The sequence below is a fragment of the Aethalodelphis obliquidens genome, unplaced genomic scaffold (genome assembly GCF_003676395.1).
Source record: "Aethalodelphis obliquidens isolate GAN/ISIS:26980383/991018 unplaced genomic scaffold, ASM367639v1 scaffold12, whole genome shotgun sequence".
Taxonomy (NCBI): domain Eukaryota; kingdom Metazoa; phylum Chordata; class Mammalia; order Artiodactyla; family Delphinidae; genus Aethalodelphis; species Aethalodelphis obliquidens.
Window position 1 is genome coordinate 14,488,137 of NW_020837956.1, and position 26,790 is coordinate 14,514,926.

The 26,790-nt window shown below is 35.9% G+C and overlaps 1 protein-coding gene across 3 annotated transcripts in view; it reads left to right on the forward strand.

The window, feature by feature from the left end:
* Positions 1-26,790, forward strand: part of STRN (striatin) — a 111,561-nt gene that overhangs the window by 72,385 nt on the left and 12,386 nt on the right. The window contains exons 8-16 of one of the 3 annotated variants that reach the window (XM_027113387.1): positions 2,424-2,534; positions 5,498-5,584; positions 6,056-6,199; positions 10,224-10,360; positions 15,383-15,558; positions 17,652-17,699; positions 18,473-18,594; positions 21,852-22,019; positions 23,673-23,813. In XM_027113387.1, the coding sequence (XP_026969188.1) occupies positions 2,424-2,534; positions 5,498-5,584; positions 6,056-6,199; positions 10,224-10,360; positions 15,383-15,558; positions 17,652-17,699; positions 18,473-18,594; positions 21,852-22,019; positions 23,673-23,813 (1,134 nt within the window). The remainder of the gene's footprint in view (positions 1-2,423; positions 2,535-5,497; positions 5,585-6,055; positions 6,200-10,223; positions 10,361-15,382; positions 15,559-17,651; positions 17,700-18,472; positions 18,595-21,851; positions 22,020-23,672; positions 23,814-26,790) is intronic. The other 2 variants (XM_027113388.1, XM_027113389.1) reach the window with 2 other exon arrangements.

The window sequence follows — 26,790 nt, forward strand, 5'->3', positions numbered from 1 at the left end:
CTCACTCTTTAGTAGTGTCTTGGACATTTCTGTTTATGAGTATGAGTGAATGGAATCTTTCAGTTGACTGAAGGTTTCTTTACCAGAAGTTTGGCCTTGTATGTGTTAAGGATTTTATAATTCAAATTCAAGTCATTTCACTTTTAATCAATTAACAAAACTAGATTGCAAATCCTGTTTAGTTGAATGGGCATTTAAATCACTTTAAGGGCTTCCTTTATCCGTTCCCCATACCCCTAAAAAAAGTTACTGTGCTTATGCTAAGAATCTCCTTAGTTTCTCACAAGCAAATAGATTTTACCACAGTTCTCCTGTGATCTTCCGTTACTGTTGTTATCAGTATGACACATAGTTAAGAGTATGATATAGCTAAATTTTTACTTTAAAAAACTGAAGACATTCTAGGATCCAAGAGCCAACTCAGTTTAATTTATTATTAAGATGTGATTGATGAAAATTAACATTTTTGATTGTTAGACTTTCTGAAAAAAGTAGACTGTTTCTACTGTTGTTAGTAGAATATATTGGTAGTTAGATCTATAAAAATGTTTAGCCTATAAAAACTCAATAAAAATGTTGAGTTTATATTCAGAGACCCAATTATCTGTTTTTTAAACTGTGGATTGAAACTTGTTAAAAATAGACAGATTTCTGTTTATTCTGGTTCATTTTGGTTTATTCCAATCACTGAACAAATATTGATCACGTGCCTTCTATGTACCAAGTCTTCTAGGTGAAGATCCCTACCCCTGTGGTCCTACATTCTACTAACAGGATATAGCAGTAAGAGACAAACATGATAAATGATATAGTATGTCAGAATATGATAAATGCTATGGGAAATAGAAAAAAGTAGAATAGAGTAAGTGGGATAGAGAGTGCTGGGGTCAGGGTCAGGTGGAGTGGGACAGGTTACAATATGAAATAGATTGGTCATGGTAAGGCCCATTGAGAGGGTAACATTTGAACAAAAGACAACATTGATGAGGGAGTTAGCCACATGGTATCCAGGGAAGGAGTGTTCAAGAAGAAGAAAACCAGAGCAAATGCCCTAAGATAGCCGTAGCCCTGGTATGCTTGAGGACTTCAAAGAAGCTAGAGTGGCTGGAGCAGAGTGATTCTGAGGGGAATATAGTAAGAAATGATCAAATCAACTGGAGCTATGTAGACCACTGGTGAGATGGGGAACCATGGGAAGGATTTGAGCTGGAAAGGTGACATGATCCAGCTTTTGTTTTAAAGCATCACTTTGGCTGCTGTGTTGAGAATAGACTACCCAGGGCAATCAATGTTGGCAATAGACTTGGAGGGGAGAGTGGGAAAACATTTGCAGTAATTCTAGCGAGAGACAGAGGTTAGGGAAGTAGTGGATTTGCTGAGAAGTGGTCAGATTCTGGGTGTGTTTTAAAGGTAGAGAAAATGGTATTTCCTGAAATATTTGATGTGGGGTTTGGAAGAAAGGGAGATTTTTGGTCTGATCAAATGGAAGTCTGGAATTGCCTTCAAATAAGATGGGGAGCCTGTAGATGGAACAGATTGGATGGGGAAGATTGGGAGTTTGGTTATGTATGTTTGGTTTGAGTTTTGACTTCCTAATAGAAATATAGAGTAAGCAATTGGGTATATGTATGAGTCTTGAATTCAAGTGAGTGTTCTAAGCTAACACTTATATAACATTATATGCATATAGTAAATTATTTTATAGTAAGTATAAAATATATAACATATTTACTCTTTAAATTTTCTACTCCTGAAATAGTGAAAATTACTGATTGAATTTCTTTTTTACTAGAAGCTCAGTTTCCTGATTTAAATATTTTTAAATTAACAGGTCACTTAAATTGTTTTAAATATTGAATGCCGGGTTGATTAATAAGTTTACAAAGTGCTATTTGTAAAGCCTATAAAATAAAAATGATCATTTGCTGATAAACACATGCCAAAAAGATACAATTTTTGAAATGAAAAGATCATTGAAGACTATTTTGTACAAATGCTTAATCTTCTTTCATTACATAACTTAATAAGAAATGGGTTTTTTGTGAGTCAATCCTAATGAAATTCAGAAAATGGGATGAAAATGAGGGGTTCTTGAATATGGACTTTGGGGGCTTAATATACTATAAGTAGCTCAAATCTTGCAGGGTTTTTTTTTTTTTTCTATGTCTATTTCAAGAGAGATTTGATATTATTACCTAGGAAATTGAATTGATCACTTGTTTCTTGGATATTATATTTTATGTGACATGTATCTATCTAATGAATAAGTAATGACCTTAAAATTAGTGCTACTATGAAGAAAATGGTTATTATGTCCATCCATTGACATAACAGTGAATTTACTGTTCACTGTTCAATATTTTATTGAATATTGTTCAATATTTTATTGAAAAAGGCTGTTTCATTTGTTTCACTCTGTTTAGAAAAGGAAGACCAGTGTCTCATGCCTGAAGCTTGGAATGTGGACCAGGGAGTAATTACCAAACTCAAGGAACAATACAAAAAGGAGAGAAAGGGGAAAAAGGGGGTGAAGAGTAAGTGGAAAACATTGTATCTATAAATCATAAATCTTACCTCTTTCATATCCCCCAATTTTTTTCTCCAATGTTTTCCTAAAACTACTTACTCTTTTTCTTTTCTGCTCCTGACCTCTTTCCTTTTCACTTGTTCTCAGGGGTTGAAATTAAATGGTTAGCTGTTTGATTATGAACTTTAAAAAAAAAAAGGCTGTGCGTATAATTATGAATTATAATATATTCCAGTAATAAATCCAGAGTGTCATGAGTATGTGGAACTATGTTTTCAAACATACTGATCATTTGATTTTTAAAATTAGATGTGCTTAATTACAGTAATGGTTTTTCACTGTTGACAATTTTAAATCTCATCGAGTGTGACTGACCCTCTGGCAAGCCACCAAAATTATTACTTATAATTTTAAGTCTTGGAGACAGAAAGAAAGTTAATTTCTACCCCTGAATATTCTATGTGTTCATAACACACAGTTCATTTGCTCTCATCACTATATTCTATACAGGGCACAGAGTCAGATACACAACTTTTTTTAAGTATTTATTTTTCTAATTTAAATTTTTGGCCAATTTCATTTGTAATATTACCAATTAGGTTTGTTTTTTTTCCAACAAAATGAGTGCCACATCAAAAATAGAAGTTAAAATGAAATTTCTAGCCCTATGAATCATATCTGTATAACTTATTCAAATTATTAATAAAGTTTAACAATAGATCTAGTTAAGTATTTAAAATAGAAATACAAAAGCTTTCAAACATCCCTGAAAACCATCTTAAACACCTTTTTAGGAGAGCAAGGCTGAACTACCTATCTCCTTGTGTTACCACTGTTATTGACAGTATGGACATGGGTCTCCCTTTTATGGCAATAGGAATTTCATCCTTTGGGATATTAAAGTAGTGTAAAGTAGGATTAAAATCCAACTTGAGTGAGGCATGTGTTTAAAATTGCAAAAGGCTGGAAGGATATGCCTTTTCTTTTTCTCTTTCTATAGTGATGCTAGGGATTATCAAAGACCAGTCATTCTTTTACAATCTAGTAGTTACTGATAAATACTAAATCGTTATTTAAAATATCTTAGAATTTACAAGTATTTAGCTTTAATGGATAAAAAGTCAGTGGCCATTATTGATGTTAGATCTGTACCAACCATTATATAACTGAGAGAGAATGACATTTGATGCCTTCTCAATGTAAATTAAATCCAAGTGAGGAAGGTTTAATATTAAAACATAAGAACGTTTTATACTTTTTATTAAAAAATAAATGTAAATTGATACAGCCACTATGGAGAACAGTATGGAGGTTCCTTAAAAAACTAAAAATAGAACTACCATACAACCCAGCAATCCCACTACTGGGCATATGCCCTGAGAAAACCATAATTCGAAATGAGTCATGTACCACAATGTTCATTGCAGCTCCATGTACAATAGCCAGGACATAGAAGCAACCTAAGTGTGTCGATGAATGGATAAAGAAGATATGGCACATATATACAATGGAACATTACTCAGCCATAAAAATGAACGAAATTGAGTTATTTGTAGTGAAGTGGGTGGACCTAGAGTCTGTCATACAGAGTGAAGTAAGTCAGAAAGAGAAAAAGAAATACTGTATGCTAACACATATACATGGAATCTAAAAAAAAAAAAGGTCATGAGGAACCTAGGGGCAAGACGGGAATAAGATGCAGACCTACTAGAGACTGGACTTGAAGACACGGGGAGGGGGAAGGGTAAGCTAGGACAAGGTGAGAGAGTGGTAGTGCATATATGGACATATATACACTACCAAATGTAAAATAGATAGCTAGTGGGAAGCAGTCACATAGCACAGGGAGATCAGCTTGATGCTTTGTGACCAGCTAGAAGGGAGGGTGGGAGGGAGGGAGACGCAAGAGGGAAGAGATGTGGGGACATATGTATATGTATAACTGATTCACTTTGTTATAAAGCAGAAACTAACACACCATTGTAAAGCAATTATACTCCAATAAAAATGTTATTAAAAAAAGGACAAAATAAGCATTCTCAGAAGAACAAAAAAAAATACTGATAAAAATTTAATCTTAAACAATAGTGAGACATGGTTTGTTATGGCTTTTCAGAGCCATGATAAAAGCAGTTAAACTGAAATTTTAAGGAATATTTGTCTGTCATACACAAGAAACAAGGAGAATATTTTAATCATCAGATTGACTTAAAGTTGATATATTTAAGCCATTATGCTACAATAATGAATGTCTTAAAATGTAAAAGATCTTTGAGTTGGAAAAGTATCCAGGACTTATGTAGAATCCATCTACTATTATATTTATTATTAGGTTCTTGTCAAATATCAAGGCATCACTATAGTTGGAATTTAGCATTTAAGGTCTAAAACTGCACCATTTGACTGGAACAGTATTCCTGCTAATAGAAGCTATTGGATTTCCTGGACCTGGGGATCTTGATCACTATTCAGGCATATGGCACGTAGCTTTTTAGTATGGTGAAGAAAAATGATTCTTTAGGAGGAGAAATTTTAATGTCTTTCACTGAAGAGAGAGGGACTGTAGACTGATGTTCAGCACATTTTGTTTATCATCATCAGTTCAGGTTATCTTGATAAAATGATAGTCTGGGAACCAGTGAAGACAAGATTAAAACAGAACTGGAAGACTTAAAATGAAAATAGAACTGAAGGAAAGCTTTGAATTGATATATGGAGCATTAATTCATAAACCACCATGGGTATTTTTAAAATTGAACTGTTACTCATTGGAAGAAGTTGAGTCTTTTTAATATGGTCTAGTAGAAATATTTCCAGTCAAATTGTGTTCTTCAATCATACTGTCTTAGAATATATTTCTAGGTAGTACTTAAAATTGCTTAAAAATAGTTGTATTCTTTGCTGGTATAGGAAAAATAACATAATGGACTATGGGTAAGATTTTCCCATTCTTAATTAAACTTATAACAGGAAAAACTACTGAAGATCTGTTTCAGCCTCTATCCTATATAAAACAATCAAAACAGGGATGTGGGAGAATGCAGCATCAAAGTACAGGTAAGTAATTGGCAGGGCCTGATACTTCACCTCAGATACCATAGCTTCAGGACGTAAGGCAATGAATGCAACTTAATATAAACAAACAAAAAAGAATGTGATTGTTTAATTCAATGTACGCAGTAGCTTCACAGTCTGTGGTATCTGTCTGCGTTTAGAGCAGTATACAAGGATTATAGAATAATATTATTTTTAATGGTCCAAATTGTACATGAGCATTTTTTCATGCAAGTAGTGATGTTATTCCATTAGCTTAATCTAAAAAATATATGTAAAACACAATTTTTTTCAAGAAATAATAAACTTTTAAAATAATTTGAAAACTTAGAAAATAATTACTTTTTAATATAATATAGTAGGGTAGTTTTAAAGGTGAATGTCGGCAGATGTAAGGTTTATGACTCCATTTTGTTGCAGTTGGATAATTCTATTTCCTCTTTTTTGTTCTCTCCCTCCCTTTTTGGGGGCTAGGGCCCAATAGGTCAAAACTGCAAGATATGCTTGCTAATTTGAGAGATGTTGATGAACTTCCCTCATTGCAGCCATCTGTGGGTTCACCTTCCAGACCCAGCAGCTCCAGGCTTCCTGAACATGAAATAAATAGGGCAGATGAAGGCAAGTATTTTAGACACTGGAGCACAAAAAGCACTTGGATGTACTTATATAAATTATTAGAAAGGGCTCTCTAAGAGAAGAATTTTATTCTACAAATGTTTGAACTATGTAGTACTCCCCATATGTAGGCTTTCTTATATTCAAGGGGGTTTGATTCCAACTGTAATCTCTAAGATTTGAAAAAGATGCATAAACTTAAAAATCAACTCTAAATTATAGTTTAGAATATCCCCTAGCGCCACAGAAGCCATGTATTTGGTGTGTACACAGGTAGTTGTAATTATACCATTCCAACAATGAGAAAAGTACTTTAAATTATTATTACTATAAATAGTAAATGTTTACTTTGAGACTCACGTAAATATTTTAAAATATTTAAGCAATTTATCATTTACAAATGAAAAAGGGAAAAAAGACACCTGAAGGTCTAGCCACATTTTCTACTTTGTTTTTTCTTGTTCTCTTTCAGTCCTTGTCTATGTGCATATACTTTTTGCAGAGTTATAGTCACCATGTAGAATAATTCAATTTTATTTATTTATATGGAATCATAAAAATAATCTTCATAATTATAATTTTAAGATTATTCTATTTTAGACTTTATTCTTAACCATTCCCCCCTTTTTAAATATATGTGTGTGTGTGTGTGTGTGTGTGTATATATATATATATATATATATATAATTTCATTTATTTATTTATTTTTGGCTGCATTGGGTCTTCGTTGCTGTGCACAGGCTTTCTCTAGTTCTGGTGAGCAGGGACTACTCTTCACTGTGGTGTGCAGGCTTCTCATTGCGGTGGCTTCTCTTGTTGCGGAGCACGGGCTCTAGGCACATGGGCTCAGCAGTTGCAGCACGTGGGCTCAGCATTTGTGGCTCACGGGCTCCAGAGCGCAGGCTCGGTAGTTGTGGCGCACGGGCTTAGTTGCTCCACGGCATGTGGGATCCTCCCGGACCAGGGCTCAAACCCATGTCCCATGCATTAGCAAGTGGATTCTTAGCCACCACGCCACCAGGGAAGTCCGCCCCTTTTGGATATTTAGGTTGTTCCCAGTTTTTTACAGTACAGTCTTATGGTGCATAAATACAGTTTTCTGCCTTTTAAGTTCTGATATATCTATTTATAAATGTATATATGTAAATTGATTTTAAAATATATATATTTACATTAGCTGAAAGTCCAGAATGACATAAAAGTAATCTTAATGATTAATGAATATACTTCAAAGTTTATTTTTTAAAATTTCCTTGAATTTAAGTATTGTAATTATTTGCAGTGGATACGCCTCTTCACATTATCATTTAATGAACAAAACAACCTGGGAAAAAGCCACAGAAAAATCATATGTTTTATTCTTTCTTGGCTTTAAATTCAGCTATGTTTTAGAGAGACATAAACTGACGGGACCTTGATGAATAGAGTTTCATGTTCGGAATACTTTTTCAGTGAACTGTTTGACCATTACATGGTTAGTTATTTGTTAGAGTTAATTACAGTATACTGGAAATTCATTTTCCATATGTTAAATAATGAAAAACCACATGTTACGCCTTTATATTCTAGGTGAACAATTTATTTGATGTAGACATGTGTCTTTTGAATTAAGATGTGAAGTCATAGGCCTCAATAGGTATGTTTGCTGTTCACTAGGATATTCATTCAGTTGACACTTACAGATGTGAGAATTTTAATCAATTTCATTTATTCTAAGGTCAGGTCTAGATAAGAAGAAAAGTTAGTTTTTCTCTTATTCTAATAACTCCAAAAGAGTTTTATCAGAGATTTCATCTTGCAGAATTCTAATAATAGAGGCAGAATATGTACTAAATGACACATGTACAAAAAAGGATGATATAAAGCAAAGAAAGTGCCCTTGATAGGAAAAAAAAATGTTAAGAATCTTAGAACTGAAGCATTGAATATCTAACTTATGATCTGTAAGATTGGTCCTAAGTCTTCCCCCTCAGTGCAGGATTTTCAGAAATAGAAAAGGCACTTAAGAAATATGTTGTAGCTTTCATTGCCTGTGACTGATGCTTCTTGGTCTCCAGTCCAGTTTCAGAAAAAGTTTCCGTAGCTTGTGTGTGCTGTAGAAGTTTATTACTTTATTTTTATCATAATGATTCAGAAGGCAATGCCACACTTAAGAGGCATAGTTAAATCATTTTGTAAAAGCTGGTTAGAGCCAGTAGTGTTTAGTTACCAGATAGAAATGCGACCTATAGTTGCAAGTTCTAAGGTCTCTTAGAGATCAATCAACGACAGTTATGCCTATTGGTGCTCTCTTTCTTTGGGCCTCAGGTCTGCTGGCTTAGCCACTGGTGTGTGTAGAAGCAGTTGTTGCCTTCCTTTGTTTTCAGGTTTTACTTGGCCATTCCTAGAACATTAGTTAAATTAGCCCACACAATGTGTATGGCCAAATCCCACAAATCTTAGTTTCTTTTTTGGGGAGAAGAGCCATTTTTATTTCGCACCTGAACAAAATTATCCGGCAATATTAGACATGAAAGCAAAACAAACAAAAAATCACCTGGCTGAAGACCTAGCCTCATAGTCTCACATGAATCATTTGGTTGAAATTTTGGCATAAAAATTGCTGTTCTAAATTAAATAATTCCCACTCTTTATTAGTAAATGTTTAGAGTTGTGTGAACCCGTCATAGGATATATGGTATGTTTGGGTAAAACCCATTTTTATTATTGCAGCTTTATCGCATGGTGATTTGAAAATGTCTTATTAATTTATACTCTACTTTGTTCTTATAAGGATTTTGAGTAGAGTTCCTGCCACTACTATTTATAAAAGCACGTACCTATTCTTTCATTTCTTCAACAAATATTTATGGTTGAATCTAAAATTATATGATTGAATGTAAAACTGAAAAACACCTTGTAAATCTATTTTCTGCATATACTGATTAATAAAATTGTTTCTTTCAAAAAAAAGTTAATTTACTTCTTTAGCAGCCGAAGTTTAAACTACTAAATTCATCTAATCAACTCATAAATGTTTGTCATCAGTAAAGTAACCACCTGTAGAAAACTATTTAGAGAGCTACCTCTGATGGCTTGTCAGAGTAATTTGCATTTATAAAAAGTGTTCAAATGGACACTTTTTTTTTTTTTTTTTTTTGCGGTACGCGGGCCTCTCACTGTTGTGGCCTCTCCCGTTGCGGAGCACAGGCTCCGGACGTGCAGGGTCAGTGGCCATGGTTCATGGGCCCAGCCGCTCCGCGGCATGTGGGATCTTCCCGGACCAGGGCACGAACCCCCTGTGTCCCCTGCATCGGCAGGCGGACTCTCAACCACTGCGCCACCAGGGAAGCCCTCAAATGGACACTTTTAAAAAACTTGTTTGAAATAAATCTTTTTAAATGAAATATAACATACCTACAGTAAACTGCTGAAGTCCTGAGGGTGCAGCTCCGTGAATGATCTCAAAGGGAAATCAACCATGTCACCACTGCCTAGGTAAAGAAGCAGAACATTACCTGGACCTAGAAGTCCTGATGGTGCTTCCTTCAAACACTACCCCTTCCCTCTTCTCCAGAGGTAATCCTGAGTTCTAACAACACATACTAGTTTTGCCTTATATAGGCACATTTTACAATTACGACCATTTTCATTTGAAATTTTCCATATTACTTCAGGTTATAGAATTAACCAATTTTACTTTGAGTGCAGCCAGCAGTATTCAGAATCACTTGTTGTACATATTTTAATAATTGATAGAAATCAATTGGGTAATTAGCATGAAATATCAAATGAGGAAAACCTACTTTCTTTTATACATTTATACATTTTTCTCTATAGTGAAAAAGAAAGGACAATGGATTTGTTTCATGTTGTACTTTTCTTAGATGATGACAAAGTTAAGTAATTCTTCAGGATTTTCTGCTCACTGAATTTTATTGTGTTTAAAAGCATTTAAAAATAATCAAATATAGACATGCCCTTATGAGACTTAATTGTTGACTATTTACATGTTTTTTTTAATGTTTCTTTTGTATTACCCCTTCAGTGGAAGCATTGACGTTTCCTCCTTCTTCTGGGAAGTCATTCATCATGGGAGCAGATGAAGCCCTTGAAAGTGAACTGGGACTTGGAGAATTGGCAGGCCTTACAGTGGCCAATGAAGCAGACTCATTAACTTATGATGTGAGTAGTAGTTTTAGTTTTGTTGTTGTTTTTTTTTTTTTTTAGTTTTGTTGTTTTTATTTATTTTTTAAAAATAAAAAGTTAATTTTATAGAAGAAGTGACGATGGTAAGACTTCTTCACAAGTGTAGAATTTGGTTCCGTTTTAATCACAAACTTTGAAAATATGAATATATTATAAAAATAAACAATAATACTTTTCACATCATGCAGTGACTAAAATTATGGGCTTTACCTAAATTCATAAATTAGTATAGCTTATTCATTGGTTTTAGATAAGGGAAAGAATTCCCTTTTCTGTCACCAAATTTGGATTTTGTTTTATGTTTTAGGGCACCAGTGATTAGTTGAAATTCATGCCTGCCTAAAGGCAACATTTGTCTTGCTTCTTTAATACATCATCGGTATCCTGCTGAGAAGTAGTTTCAGCTGTTGTTAGGCAAGGGTGTGTACAGGATGCTTTCCAGATGTTAAGGCTGACCTGTCAGTGATTTGGACCAAAATTGGAATCTTTACACCTTTATGCATGCATGCATTTACTTAATCTCAAATACAGTTGTTTCATAATTGTTCATCATAATCAATTATCAGAAAAACAATTGCTTATTTCATAAAGTAGTCACAGCCTATCTTAACTCTTCATTAAAATCCTCTCACTTTGATATTCATTATCTTTGTTGGGGAATACAATGTAGCTCCTGCCACATGGAGGATGTAGGATGGATCCCTAAGTGAACCTTGGAAGTACTCAGAAGAGGAACCCTCGCCACTCACTCCTTCCTGCAAATCAAATACTCTCTCCCTCTATGCTAAGTCCTTTAGTAAGTCTTTTGGGTTTTACCTCCAAAAACAACTGAAATCCATATAGTACGTCTTTTTACCTCCCCTCCTAGTCCATTTTTTCTTCAACTGGAACTACTACAATAACCTAATCTAAATGGCCCCTTGCACTCCATTCTCCACATATGTGATACAGATTTTGAAAAAAAAAAGAAATTTCTGTTTTCAGTGTTTTTATATCCTTATATCTTACATGTCTTTTAAAAGCACCATTTAGTTGGCTTTTATTTTTTGACCTTTGACAACCTTTTTAAATTAGAAAACATTTAGTCCATTTCTTTTTAAAATAGTTAAGGATATAATCCTTAATTTGGATTTAATCCTGCCATCTATTTGTGCCAACTGTGCTGTGTTTGTTTTTCTCCTACTTTTGCCTGAGTTGGGGTTGATTATTTTTTATTATTCACCCCTCCCCATTATTTGGAGTTTATGCACTCTTTCATTACTTTTTAAATTAGAGATTACCACACACATCCTGATCAAAATTTTACATGCAAAGATCTTTAGAACACTTTACTTAAAAAACTCTCACCCTGCGTATATGTCAGTCTTGTTATATATTTTATTTCTGTATACATTTATGTCCTACAAGCTTCTGTTTTGTACACTCAATAGTCAGTTAGAATTACCCATTTAAATTATCTATTTTGCTTTTTTCCATTCTCCCATGCATATCTGACTGTCCATCTGGGATCACTTTTCTTTTACTCTAAGAACACAATATTTCTCTTTAGTGAAGATCTACTGGTGCCCAGTTCTCTTAGTTTCTGATTTTCTTAAATTGTCTTTGTCTTTTTGCCTGAGTAGGTTAACTATCATCTCTGATTTTGAATTTCACTTGGCAAAAAATTTTTTAGTGCTTTAAATATATTGTTTCATTATATTTTGTTGTTGTTTTCTGCTAAAGTCAACTGTCATTTCTATTTTTGGTTATTCAATGGTAATCTGATTTTTTTCTGTGACTGGTATTTCTCTATGCCTTGATTGTCAGCTAAGGTTTAATTTTCTTTTTATTTAACCTCCTTGAAATTCTTAGAGCTTCTTGGCTTAATATGTTTCCATCCGTTTTGTAAAGTTCTCAGCCATTTCTCTTCAGATACTGCTTTTACACCTCCCTCTCTCCCTCTCTCCCTCCCTCCCTCCCTCCCTCCCTTCCTCCCTTCCTCCATCCATCCCTCTCTCCCTTCCTCCCTCCCTCCCTCCCTCCCTCCTTCCCTCCCTCCTCTCCCTCTCTCCCTCCTCCCCCTCCTCCCCTCCTTCTAGAACTCTAGTTATATTGTTAGATCCCCTTTTTATATTCTCTCTCTCCGATCCCCTTCTATATTTTCCATCTTTTGTTTTTCTGTACTTCAGTCTAGATTTTTTAAATGACTCATCTTCTGGTTAGCTAATTCTCTCTTCAGTTATGTGTAATCTGCAATTGAACTCATCTATTGAAGTCTTATATTTTTTGCTTGTAGAACTACTTTTTTAAAATGATTTACAGATTTCTTCCAAAATTTTCAATCTTGTCTTTTATCTTCTTGAACATAGTAAGCATGATTATTTTAAAGTTTGAATCAGAGACTCAGTAGTTCTGTTACTATTATGTGTTGTTTCTGCTTGTTTTCATTTATGCTGTGTTATCTCATATGGGTACAGTTATTTTTTAGTATGCCCAAATAACTGTATTTGAAAAATTGTCTGTAGAAATAACTTCAGGCCTAAGTTTATCTTCCCCCAGAGAGTATATTTTAATTTTCTTCTCTCAAATGTCTGCAGCCACTAGAAATCTGGATCACCTGACTTCATTTTCAATTTTTGAGATGATCTAAAGCTGATCTATGGTCTTTGTAAGGGCTGGTGTTCTTCCAGTTCACTCTTATGTGTAGGATACAGGCCCTTGAAATTAAAACCTAAAGCAAGGTGGTCTGCTAAGCCCTACTGTCTTGGCAGACCCTGGACACCAGTTTATATCCCCCTGCGTTGCAAAGCTGTCAGAAGCACCGCTCAGCCTCTCAGCCACCTCCTCTGGAATCAGTAAACACCCTCTGGGGAAAACAGCTCCAGAGATCAGGCTCACTTCCTGAGGCCTCTGTCTTCCCCTGGATCCTGGGTTTTTTCCCCACTACTTTGTTGGATCTGCATTTTTTATTTTTAGCTCTGCTTTTCTACCTGTCCTCAGTACACAGTTGGTCCTAATGATCTAGTCCATCGTGGCCAGAAGCAGAACTTCCCATTAGATGCTTTTGTTCCCTCTGCACTAACTCCACAAAGAATTTGTCTAATACATGATAGAACTCAGTCCTCTCTCTAGAGAAAGCTCATTCTTTTTTCAGAGCTCTTAATTGTTAGAAAACTTAGTGTTTGTTTCTAAAAGTAGTTCCTAGTTTTACTAAGCATATTAGCAGTCTATTGCTATGTAACAACTTGCACCATGCTTGACAGCTTAAAACAATAAACATTTATATCTCATAGTTTCTGTGGGTCAGCAGTCTGGGGGCAGCTTAGATGTGTAGTTCTGGTTGTTCATGTAGCTATACTCGAGACGTTGGCAAGGGCTGCAGTCTTACACACACCGGACTTGGGAAAAATCTACTTCCAAGCTCACTCACGTAGTTGTTAGAAGGCCTTGGTTTCTTGCTGGCTGTTGGCTGGAGACTAGTTACTCACCACGTGAGCCTCACTGTGGGCTCCTCAGCAGAGCAGCTGACTTCTCCCAGTGTGAGCGCACCTGAAAAGGTAGAGAGCAGGAACACTCAAGATGGAAGGTTTTATAACCTAATTTTGGAAGTAATTTGTTCCAGCTTCTACTGTATGCTGTTAGTCATACAGAGCAGCCCTATAATGTGGAAGGCGACTACCCAAAGGTAAAAATAAGTGGGCTGATCGGGAACTATGTTAATGGCTGCCTACCACATTAAGATGCTCGGAAGGAATCTAAGTGCTCTTACATATGAAAACCTTTTAGCTCTTTAATAAGAGTGGGCAGGAGTTCAGTTGCCCTTGTCTTCTTCACCTCCCCCCACAACCCCGCTTGCCCCAAAGATAACCAGCCCCACTTAGAGTAGTTCCTTGCATAGTGTGTTTTGTCTTCACTTATTGCCCCAGTTGTGACATGTCCTGTCCAGATTTTTCTGCAGATTTCTAAACTTCTGGGCTCTGAAGTATAGTTTATATTAATACATAGCCTCTGAAGCCAGACTGATTGATTTTGAATCCTGACTCCTCCATTTACTAGACGACAAGTCACTTAACTTCTCTTTCCCTAACATGCGTAGTCTGTAAAGTGGGGATAATGTTAATTCCTACTTCATAGAGTTGTGAGGATTAACTGAGTTAATGCATGTTAAGCCTTCTGGAATAATGTGCAAAATAATGAACAAGGCTCAAAATAGCAGCTATTGTTAGTATCATTGATGATTTTTGTCATTGTAAGTATGGTTAACATTTCTCCAGTGTGTTACCAATACTTGCCCCACTGTTGCTTAAACCTAGCATGATTGTTAGCCTTGGAGTGTGAAGAGTTCATACATGGTGCTTGTGTAAAGTCAAATACTAACCTCTTTGGCTTTCTATTACTTGGAATGAAAAAACAGTGCATTTTTTTCAGTTGTTGAGATGCAGATTCTGTGGCGAAAAGGAACATAATAATATATTTATTTTACCAGTGGAATCATTTTTTGTAATATCTGATTGTCTCTTCCAGTTTTAACATTTTGTGTTCCTGGTTTATAAACTTTGTTACCAATTTGAAGAAAATTTAGCTCTTGTCAGAAAGCATTGAAAATTTCAGAAGTATCATATTCTGTAATGTTAACAGGTTTAAAGATAACTTAGTTTTTCAACTCTTACCCAAAATTAGTTTCTATTCTATAATTTAGGTTGAAATTTCTTGTCTTTTTAAAAAATCATCTTAGTGAAGATCTATTTTATGTTATTAAGTTATTTGATCCTCTTTCTGTACTGAATTATGTTGCCTGTTTTCTTATTACAGCATTCATATTTCTTCAGAGAAAACCATTGTTAACATATTGCTAATTTTGCCTATTGATTTGGTTATTTATGTTTAAAAATTATATTGTTTTGAAAGTTGCAAAATATGATGGTTTGATGACAAATCAGTAAGAATTAATGTTGAAATATAGTTTTTTTCCTATCCTGAACTAAATGTATTGGTATTTTTCTTTTGTTTCTTTAATAGATAGCAAACAATAAAGATGCGTTGAGGAAGACATGGAACCCTAAGTTTACATTAAGAAGTCACTTTGATGGCATTAGAGCCCTTGCTTTCCACCCCATTGAGCCTGTTTTGATAACAGCATCAGAGGATCACACGTTAAAAATGTGGAATTTGCAGAAAACAGCCCCAGCCAAAAAGTGAGAATATTCTCCTTTAACTGTATTTAAATATTTTAATTAATAGTTTTTCAGAAGAGAAATGCTTACTTTATTATTTGCTGTTAAGTTCCCCAATTATCTCTTCTAATTCTTTCTTCTTTACCATGTCACATAATTTAGGGTGTTTTTCCCTTCATACTCACAAGCTAATTTAGGTTGGAAAACTGACCCTTAGGGAGAAACAGTATTATCTGATGGTTTGTGAATGCTGATTGTAATCTTTATACAGTGTTTTAAATAACTATCACATTTGGGGAGCTCTTTATCTGCACTGAAGGTTTCTGCTGGTGTTGTAAACAGGTATGTGCATGTTTAAAATCATCAAACCGGCACCCCAAGCTTGTCCTGTTGTTTACTAGGTTTGGACTTATGGAGTGGGAGGGAGGGAAGGCTGATGGGGGATGGGGGGACAGGGAGAGGTGAGAGACCTCTCTTTGGTCTTTTCTTTTGACCTTGACCAAAATGTCTAGACTGAAAGACACTGTTGTTGCTCTCACTTAACCGCTAATACTTGCCTTGGCCTCTTGGTTCCTCTCTAAGCATGGACAGACATGAGTTGGTATAAATCCCTTTTATCAGTCACCACGCTAGTCCTGATCCCACTTGGTGGGGTCCTTATTGGAACTCCTCTCTTTTCTTCCTTGGGTCACATGGTCCAGAACCCAGCATCTGCCAGCAAGGGCCCCTCTACAGTGTTGGACACCTCTTTTATTAAAGAGTAGAAATGAACATCAAATGGAGGAGATTATGGAAGTTTTACTACTGGTAGAGAATATCTATTGCCCAGTTTAAAAGAGATCAGGACTTCTCTGGTGGCGCAGTGGTTGAGAGTCCTCCTGCTGATGCAGGGGACACCGGTTCGTGTCCCGGTCCGGGAAGATCCCACATGCCGCTGAGCAGCTAGGCCTGTGAGCCATGGCCGCTGAGCCTGCGTGTCCGGAGCCTGTGCTCCGCAACGGGAGAGACCACAACAGTGAGAGGCCTGCGTAACGCAAAACAAACAAAAAAAAGAGATCAATGACATTCCTGCTGTGAGTCATACATAAACTAGATAAAATACTTGATTCATCAGATAGCTCAACCAGATCTTGCTTAAAGCCAAGTGAATCCTCATGTAGATTAGGTGTCTTCAGCAGAGAAGAAGTATTTCTTGGTTATAAATTGTGCCTTTTGTCTTTCAAGTTCTTTAGTCACAGTGGACATCATACTGGACCAGAGAATGTGAATGTCTCATCATATATTCTTGACTAAAATTTAGAAAAATATTGAAATAAATTTTTTGCTGGTGATAGCTTAGTATCAACATCTTCACATTGCAAGTAACAGTAGCCTGCTTACCTTTGAACTTAAAACTTTGGTAATGAGGAGAGATATCATATGCCTTTAAAAAAAACTACAATGCAATCCGATTTTAAATTGAGTTTCCATTATCAGTCATGGCCAGTATTAGGCCCTGTAGAGTACCCATATACTCAGTGTTCTGAGTAATGAATAATCTGATGATTTGGACAGTTTCTGCAGGTATTAAGGACAGGAATGTTAACCTTTATGCAAATGCAAGGAAATTAAAGTACTTTTGATTGAAATTCTGCTATGTGTATGGTTCTGTCCTAGGCTCTTTTACCATGTAGAATCTCATTTAATCCTGTGAATATTTGGTGTTATCCCTATTTTTCTGTTTTATTTTAAACATAGAGGAGTCTGGAGTTCCAAAAGATTAAATAATTTGCCTAAAGTTAGCCAGTTAGTGACAGAATTGGAAATTGAATCCAGAAGTTTATCTCTTCAAAGCCCATGTTTTTTCCCGAGTGAGGCTCTCTCTTCCTTTAGTCAAATAGATTAGGACAATGCTAAAAGCGCTGTAACAAGGTATTGTTACTAAACAAGAATTTTGTTTCTTGAAGTCACAAATATATGTGATCCGTGTTAAGTAAGCTTTCTTGTGTACTGGGGTTGAGAATGGTATATTATCATAGTGTTGGTATTTCTAGGGGCAATTTTATGACATACATTGTAATACTGTTTACTACTGAAAACTTAGAGTGGTAAAAGTCCTCCTCTCTCTGATTTAGGAGCACTTCTCTTGATGTGGAGCCTATCTATACATTCAGAGCTCATAAGTAAGTATGTGCTTTTTCTTTGTGTTAAATCAACGTCATTGTAAATCAGCCTAAGTAGCATATTTTCTTTTCTTTCACGTATGTATTTGTGTTATGTATTTTTTTGTATTTTGTAGTGTTTTCTGTAAATGTAAAAGAAACTGGCAGATAATATAATGCTAGAGACAAGTTTATCACTACCAAATTGGGGTCCTTGCTGAAATTAGATTTTATTTGCATGATGTGTAGATGATGTATATATCTCTCTTAAAATGAAGTTGAGGCAATTAAGTTTAACCATGAGAAATCCTGATCTTTTTTCCTTAAAAATATCTGAGACTTTTTTTATTGTGATCACATGTTGCACGCTTTTCCTGTTTCCATTTAAGTTTAAGGAACGTACCTGTTCACTTGAGTTAGCACAGAGGTTGGCATACTTGTTATAAATAGAGGGCCAGTTAGTAAATGTTTTTAGGCTTTGCTGGCTGCATATTTAATGTTGTACATTCTTGATTTTAGTCTGGTTTTGTATTACAACCCTTTAAAAAATGTAAAAACCATAAATGCTTGAGGACTGTACGAAAGCAGTCCTCTGGTTGGATTTGGTCCATAGGCCATAGTTTACCAACCACTGGTTTAGCAGAGGAAGAAAAATGAATAATGCTTTGATAGTTTTTTATTTGTTATCCAAAGCAGAAAAAGAGAAAGCCTTTTGAATAATTAAGCATTCTTGTTTTTACCAAGTCCTATTATCAGATAGATTTTTGAGAATAGAAATTGATTTTCCTTCCCAGAGGTCCAGTGCTTTGTGTGGTGATGAGCAGCAATGGTGAACAGTGCTATAGTGGCGGGACTGACGGACTGATCCAGGGCTGGAACACCACCAACCCCAACATCGATCCCTATGACTCCTACGGTATGTGATTCCCCAAAGATATGAAAGAATATTTTCTTTTTATGCATTTTACATAGCATATATAAGGATAAAATGAGATGTTTTTGAAAATAAATTGGTAAAAGGGAACCATGTATTTATTTTGTTAAAAAGGACTCCTGTATTTGGGAATCAATTTGCTATACATAATGCTAAAAGAAAAGACAAAAGAATGTATTTTTCCCAAGAAAACAGTTCCCACCCCCAGAAGTCTTACTGATTGGAAATGCTGGCTTGATTGACAATTGTTTTCTTCATTGTAGGCATCTGTACAATACTTGATACGTTATTACTAATCTGTAATCATATTTTGTCACTATTCTTGACAAATAACTTTGAAGGAAAATGAATGATGGCATCGTCTTCTTGATCAATTATTGGAGGGTATAGAGGCTAATGATTTTTAAAGTGTATGGCACCAAAATATTTAAAAGGCTTTAAAAAATTAAGAAGTGCCCTTTAGATTTGGGAACAGCACCGTGAAACAAAAAACTGTATTATAATCTGTCACTAGATATTATCGTAAATTCCCTTGCAAAAACTGTTTAGGAACTATTTTGGTTTCCTCTTAAAATTCTCCTTAAATTCTAGAATGGTATGAAGTGTCAAATATGTCATAAAACCATATTTTATTTTTGTTATCATTTAATTAATTTTACTAATAAACCTAAGTAAAGATAAGAAATTCAGTAACTAAAAGTTTCTTCTCACATTTATTTAATAAGCATTTAACATATATTTTGTGAAGGTTAACACCCCCTCTCCCTCCACAATTCTCTTACAGATTTATCTGTTTCATGCTTTTCCTTACTTACTTTATCCCTGTACCAGATATCGGTTGACCTCATTCTGTCCCAAGCCAGCCCTTCCCCTTTGCTCTTGACCTCATTCTCTTGTTTCCTTTGAGACTTCACTCTAATATCATTCTTCTTCTCTGTTTCTGGCTGACTCTTTCTCTTTTGCTCTCTCTTGCCCTCATCTGAAGCTTTACCCTCTTTGTTCTCTTTCCATCCCCTCAGCATGTAAGTAAATTCAAGTGTCTCCCATCCTGGGCAAGGGGAAGCCTTTTCTGACTCCATTTCCCTCTCTGGCTTTTGTTTAGTCTCTCTTTCCTTCACTTCTTTCATTCCTGTGTCTCTTTGGTGATATCGTCTAGGAATCACAATTACTAGTTACTAATTCCATGTCCTTTCCCTGTGTATGATCCCTCTGCATTCTATCTTCTGGCTGTTCCACTTAAATATAACAAGATATCAGTATCTACCTAATTTGGCTGATCCAAGGGGTATTTTACAGTCCTTATTTTACTGGATATACTGACTATCTGAAACTGTGGACCACTCCGTCCTTTTTGAAATCTGTTCAGTATTGGCTTTTTTGACACTTAACTCTATGACAGTTTCTATTCCCTGTCCATCATAAACTCCTTTTATTTTTCTCACCTTAAATATTAACATTTATCAAGGCCAGACCCTAACTCATTCTTTGCATTGCACACATCTTCTTTGGTAGATTGAATCCACTTTGTGGTTTTATATGCTATTGACTCATAAATCTCTTCTTTAGGCTTCAGACTACCTACAGAACATCTCAAAGTGGCTGTCTCATTGTACATAAATCCCTACAAGCACTGTTTCTTCTTCCATATATATATTTTTTTTTTGGGAGGGCAGGGGTGGCATCACGTGGCTTGCGGGATCTTAGTTCCCCGACCAGGGATCGAAGTGAGAATGCCAAATCCTAACCACTGGACTGCCAAGGAATTCCCTTTCCATGTATTCTTATCAGTTGGTGGCACTACCAGAATTATCCAAACTAGAAACCTAAGAGTTATCCTTGATTCCTTGTACCGTTTTACTATCTATACCTTATTAATTACCTCCCCCTGAATATTTCTTGAATTTACTCCTGCTCTGCCCCTTTTATCACTGTCCTCGTCTGGGTCTTCACCTTCACTCTCCCAGTCTTCTGAAACAGTCCCCTTGCCTTCATCTTGATTCTTTCCAATCTGTCTTCTACACTATAATCAAAGTTACCTTATTAAATACTTACTTCACCCTGCTTCTCCTGGGAAACCCTTCAGTGGTTCCCTATTGCTTTTAGGATAATTTCTTTAATATGTCATAGAAATCCCACCATAAACTAGCCACTCTCATCTCTTCTGCTTCTTGCCTCAAATTTCACAGTCCAGTAATAGTGACTTTCTTATAAATTTCCCCACATAGCATGCTATTTTTCCTTCTGTGATTTTGTAGGAGCTGCCTCCTTTGCCAGGAATGCCTTCCCTCTGTCCTTTGACTGGCCAACATCTGTACTCTAGGTGTCATCCTCTCCAAGAAGCTTTCATTCATCCCAGTCACTCTCCGTGGTAACTGGTATCTGTCACTATTATTGTACTTACCACATTGTCTTTTGAAGACAAGGATGGTACTGTGTCTTAATCATCTGCATGGCCCCTGCATCTAGCATAGTGCCTAATACATAGTTTATCTTCAATAAATATTTTATGGTATGACTAAGAGAGGATATAGGTCAGATAACACCATTGACATTTTAAATCTAACATCTGTGAGCCATCTTGAAAGTACCACTTCATAGACTCATTGTGAGGGTTAACAAGTAAAATTTCCAAGTTGGCTTTTATCAGGAAACAGTGCTAAGCAAACCCCCTCCCCTGCCTTCTCCTTGCCCGCCCCCCACATGCAAATCATTCATGTGTCACATCTTGCTGTTTGAGCATTTGGGGATTCCTGTAGGTCTCAGTTCATGTCCATTAATGATGACAGAGGCCTGTTGCTCCCAAGAATGACTGCCATTCATAGCACAAATGGCCTAAAGAGTGTATCCAAAGTGCTGAAGGACATCAGAGGAGGGAAAGGGTCTCCGTTCACTTCCTCAGGGAATGTGAGTTGTGGTTTCTCTGAAAGTAGATTAAATTCAAATGGTTTATGTTAACATGCTTTTTAAAAAAAGATCAAGACAAATGGAAAGAAAAAAGGGAGGGAGAAGGAAATATGTAATTTTTTTAAGGAGAAATATATGTACTTTAAAATTTTAATTTAGACATTTCAAACCCTACATTTGCATGTTTCCAAGCCTGTTTTTGCCACATTTCAGAAGAAAAATAGAAACTAGGAGGTGTATTTTATACTTTTTGTTTTGTATATTTTACTTTCCTTTGGAATCTAAGTACCTTTATGATTTGTGCTTTTTTCCCTGCATTCTTGCTGTTCTTACAGATCCTTCTGTTTTAAGAGGCCCTCTTCTAGGCCACACCGATGCAGTCTGGGGTTTGGCTTACAGCGCAGCGCACCAGCGTTTGTTGTCCTGTTCAGCAGATGGCACTCTCCGTTTATGGAATACAACCGAGGCTGCTCCAGCCCTGAGTGTATTTAATGATAATCAAGGTACATACTTTTTTTCCGTTATTTTACTCAGTGTTTTATAAAATTATTCTAAAAAGAACAAATAAATAAATGATTCTACAAACCCTGACTGTTTAAATTTAATTTGAAGGTTGTTTTTAAGCAGTAAAAATATATTTGCTTGAATTTCCAACTTAGTATGTATAAGTTAAAAAGCATACTATTTGGTGAAATAGCATGCCTTTTTTTAATTTTTAAAAATTGAGATATGATTTCTGTACAGTAAAAAACAGATATCAAGGGTACATTTTCATGAGTTTGACAAATACATAAAACTCTTGCACCTATCAAGATAGAACATTTCCTTCACTGCCCCTAAAGTTTCTTTGTGTTCTTCCCAGTCATCCACCTTCCCCATTCCTAACCAGCGGTACCCACTGTTGTGATTTCTTTCATTATAAATTAGTTTTGTCTATTCTAAAACTTCACATAAATGAAATCATACAATGTGCACTCTTTTTGTATCTGACGTTTACTCTCATGTGTTCTTGTGATTCATCCATGTGGTAATAAGCATTAATAATTTATTTTTATTGTTTAGTAGTAAGTATTTCCTTAAACCACTGTGTTTATCATTTACCTCTTCATGAACATTTGGGTTGTTTCCATTTTTTCCTATTATGAACAAAGCTGCTGTGAATTTTTTTTTTTTTTTTTTTAATCACAGGCAGGTAAAGACCTGGAAATAGAATTTCTGGGCTTTAGAATTAGAATTGTGTGTTTTAACTTTATGTGAAATTGCCAGACTTTCTTTGAAAGTAGTTGTTCCATGTTACACCACTGACTGCACCGTGTGAGAATTCCAGTTGCTCTACATCCTAATTACAAACATTTGGTGTTGAGGATATATTTAATTTTAGCCATTTTGGTGGGTGTGTAGCAGTATTTCATTGTGATTTTAATTTGTATTTCCTTGGTGGCTAATTATTCTGAGCACCTTTTTTGTGTGCTCATTGGCCATTAATGTACCTTCTGGAAGATACACATTTTTGAACTGTTAGCTTATTTAGATTTTGAACCAGATTTTAAAAATCAGATTATATTCACATATACATAGAATTATATTTTTTTATGTTTATAAATAAGTTCCAAGCTTTACCCTATTCTAGATGATAAATAAAAATACCTTCTTTATTCTTGAGCTGCCATAACTTGTGCCTAGGTTTTGATGAGTTGCCTGCATTTGATATTTGCATAACTCTACCAATAAATAACAATTTGAGTTTTTACTTCTTAAATTCCATACTTTTAGAGAGTTAGAATTCCTATTGAGAGATGGGCTTTTACAATGAAGAATTCCTGTGATGCCCCTCTAAACCCCAGGTTGATTTGAGGTGGAAGCAGAAAAACTTGTAGTCCATATGTTTTCCATTTATTTCTAAATAAAGGCTTGGATTCAATGAATACAGTAGCTGTGAGTGGTAGAAGATGTGGTAAACAAGTAAGGATGATAAAATAGACTAGGACTAAGAGTAATGAAAGAAACAATCTGCACTGAATGACTATGAGCTAATTCTTATTCTAATGTTGAGCCTTATTTACTTCTTATACCACCGTTTGTTTTGCTATATTCTAAGCACATTGTGAAGTAGACCCTCTAACTGCCATTCTCTTCGAATATGTTCTGACTCTTAGAATTGGGAATCCCTGCCTCTGTGGATCTAGTGAGCAGTGACCCGAGCCATATGGTAGCATCATTCAGCAAAGGATACACAAGCATCTTTAACATGGAAACACAACAACGCATTCTCACTTTAGAATCCAACCTAGATTCAAGTATGTATACCAATTTTAAGTAGTCTGTGTTTGGATCAATTTTTTAAACGTTATCAGAATTATAACTACTAGAGTCAACTATGAAAAACACTTGTCATTATAAAGTGTTCTGCCTCAAAATCATATAACACAGTTATTAGAAGGATATAATGATTTACAGTTGATTTTAAGTCTTTAGGTTAAGTTTATTCACATGTATAACTATACTGTTTGAAGTAGCATTTGAGCTATTCTAAAGAGAAGTCAAGTTTAATTTTATACCAAATGCTTAGTTTTCAATTCTATTTGAAGACAATAATATTTATTCTGAATACAGGCATATCTTGGAGTTTTTGCGGGTTCAGTTTCAGACCTTTGAAATAAAGCACATATTGCAACAGAGTGAGTCACATGAAGTTTTTGCTTTCCCAGTGCATATAAGAGTTATGTTTAGTCTATAGTACAGGCTGTTAAGTGTGTACATATCTTAATTTAAAAGTACTTTATTGCTGAAAAATGCTAACCACCATCTGAGCCTTCAGTGAGTCATAATCTTTTTGCTGGGGGAGGGTCTCGCCATGATGTTGATGGCTGCTGACTGATCAGCGGGTGGTTGCTGAAGGTTGGGTGACTGTGGTAATTTCTTAAAATAAGACAGCAGTGAAGTTTGCCGCATTGACTGACTCTTCCTTTCACGAACAACTTCTCTGTAGCATGCGTTGATGTTTGATAGCATTCTACCCACAGTAGAACTTCTCTTGAAATGGGAATCAATCCTCTCAAACCCTGCCGCTGTTTGATCAACAGGATTTTTGTAATTATGTAATCCTTTGTTGTCATTTCAACAATCTTCACAGCAGCCTCACCAGGAGTAGATTCTATCTCAAGAAACCACTTTCTTTCCTCATTCATAAGAAGCAACTCCTCATCCATTCAAGTTTTATCATGAGATGGCAGCAATTCAGTCACATCTTCAGGCTCCACTTCTAATTCTAGTTCTCATGCTATTTCCACCACACCTGAAGTTACTTCCTTCACTGAAGTCTTGAACCCCTCAAAGTCATCCATGAGGGTTGGAACTAACCTATTCCATACTCCTGTTCATGTTGACATTTTGACCTCTTCCCATGAATCACAAATGTTTTTTTTTTTTTTTTTGCGGTACTTGGACCTCTCACTGTTGTGCCCTCTCCCGTTGCAGAGCGCAGGCCCAGCGGCCACGGCTTACGGGCCCAGCCGCTCTGCGGCACGCGGCACCCTCCCAGACTGGGGCACGAACCCGCATCCCCTGCATCGGCAGGCGGACTCTCAACCACTGCGCCACCAGGGAAGCCCCACAAATGTTCTTAATGGCATCTGGAATGGTAAATCCTTTCCAGAAGATTTTCAATTGGCTTTGCCCAGATCCATCAGAGAAATTACTAGCTATGGCAGCTGTAGCCTTATGAAATGTATTTCTTAAATAATAAGACTTGAAAGTTGAAATTACTCCTTGATCCATGGGCTGTGGAATGGAGGTTGTGTTAGCAGGCATGAACAAAACATGAATCTCATTGTACATCTTCATTAGAGCTCTTGGGTGACCGGGTGCATTGTCAGTGAACAGTAATATTTTGAAAGGAATCTTTTTTTCTGAGCAGTAGGTCTCAAGAGTGGGCTTATAATATTCAGTAAACCATGTAGTAAACAGATATGCTGTCATCCAGGCTTTGTTTTTCCCTTTATAAAGCACAGGCAGAGTAGATATAGCATAATTCTTAAGGGCCATAGGATCTTCAGAATGGTAAATGAACATTGGCTTCACCTTCAGGTCACCAGCTGCATTAGCACCTAACAAGAGAGTCAGCCTGTTCTTTGAGGCTTTGAAGCCAGGCATGATTTCCCTCTAGCTATGAAAGTCCTAGGTGGCATCTTCTTCCAATAGAAGGCTGTTTCATCTACATTGAAAATCTGTTGTTTAGTGTAGCCGCCTTTATTCATTATCTTAGCTGGATCTTCTAAGTAACTTGCTGCAGCTTCTATATCAGCACTTGCTGCTTCACTTTGCACTTTGATGTTACAGAGACAGTACTTCTTCCCTTAAATCTCATGAACCAACCTCTGCTAGCTTCAGACTTTTCTTCTGCAGCTTCCTAACCTCTCTCAGCCTTCATAGAATTGAAGAGAGTTAGGACCTTGCTCTGGATTAGGCTCTGGCTTAAGGGAATGTTGTGGCTGGTTTGATTTTCTATCTAGCCCCCTAAGACTTTCTCCATACTGTTTTGCTTTCTTATCATTCATGTGTTCACTGGAATAGCACCTTCAGTTTCCTTCAAGAACTTTTTCTTTGCATTCACAACTTTTGGCTGACTGGAGCAAGAGGCCTAGCTTTTGGCTTGTCCTTTCCACATGCCTTCCTCGCTAAGCTTAACCATTCCTGGCTTTTAATTTAAAGTGAGAAGTGTGCAAATCTTCCTTTCATTTGAGCACTTGGTCATTGTAGGGTTACTGATTGGCCTAATTTCAATATTGTTGTGCCTCAGAGACTAGGAAGGCCCAAGGAGAAGGAGAGAGATGGGGTTACAGCTGGTCGGTGGAGCAGTCAGAACACACACGACATTTATCAAGTTCACCGTCTTATATGTGTGCAATTCATGGCACCCTAAAACAAATACATTAGTAATATCAAAGATCGGGGACCACAGATCACCATAACAAATATTAATAATGAAAAAGTTTGAAATATTGCAAGAATCACCAAACTGTGACATAGACACGAAGTGAACAAATTCTATTGAAAAAATGGAACCAATAGACTTGCTAAATACAGGGTTGCCACAGACCTTCAATTTTTAAAACAACACAATATTTGCAAAGCACAATAAAATGAGATAGGCCTGTATAAAATAAATCTGTTTTTCATTTCTCATAATTTTACTTTTTTAAAGAATAGTTGCTGTGCAATATTATATGTTATAGGTGTACAGTATTGTCATTCACAATTTTTAAAGGTTATATA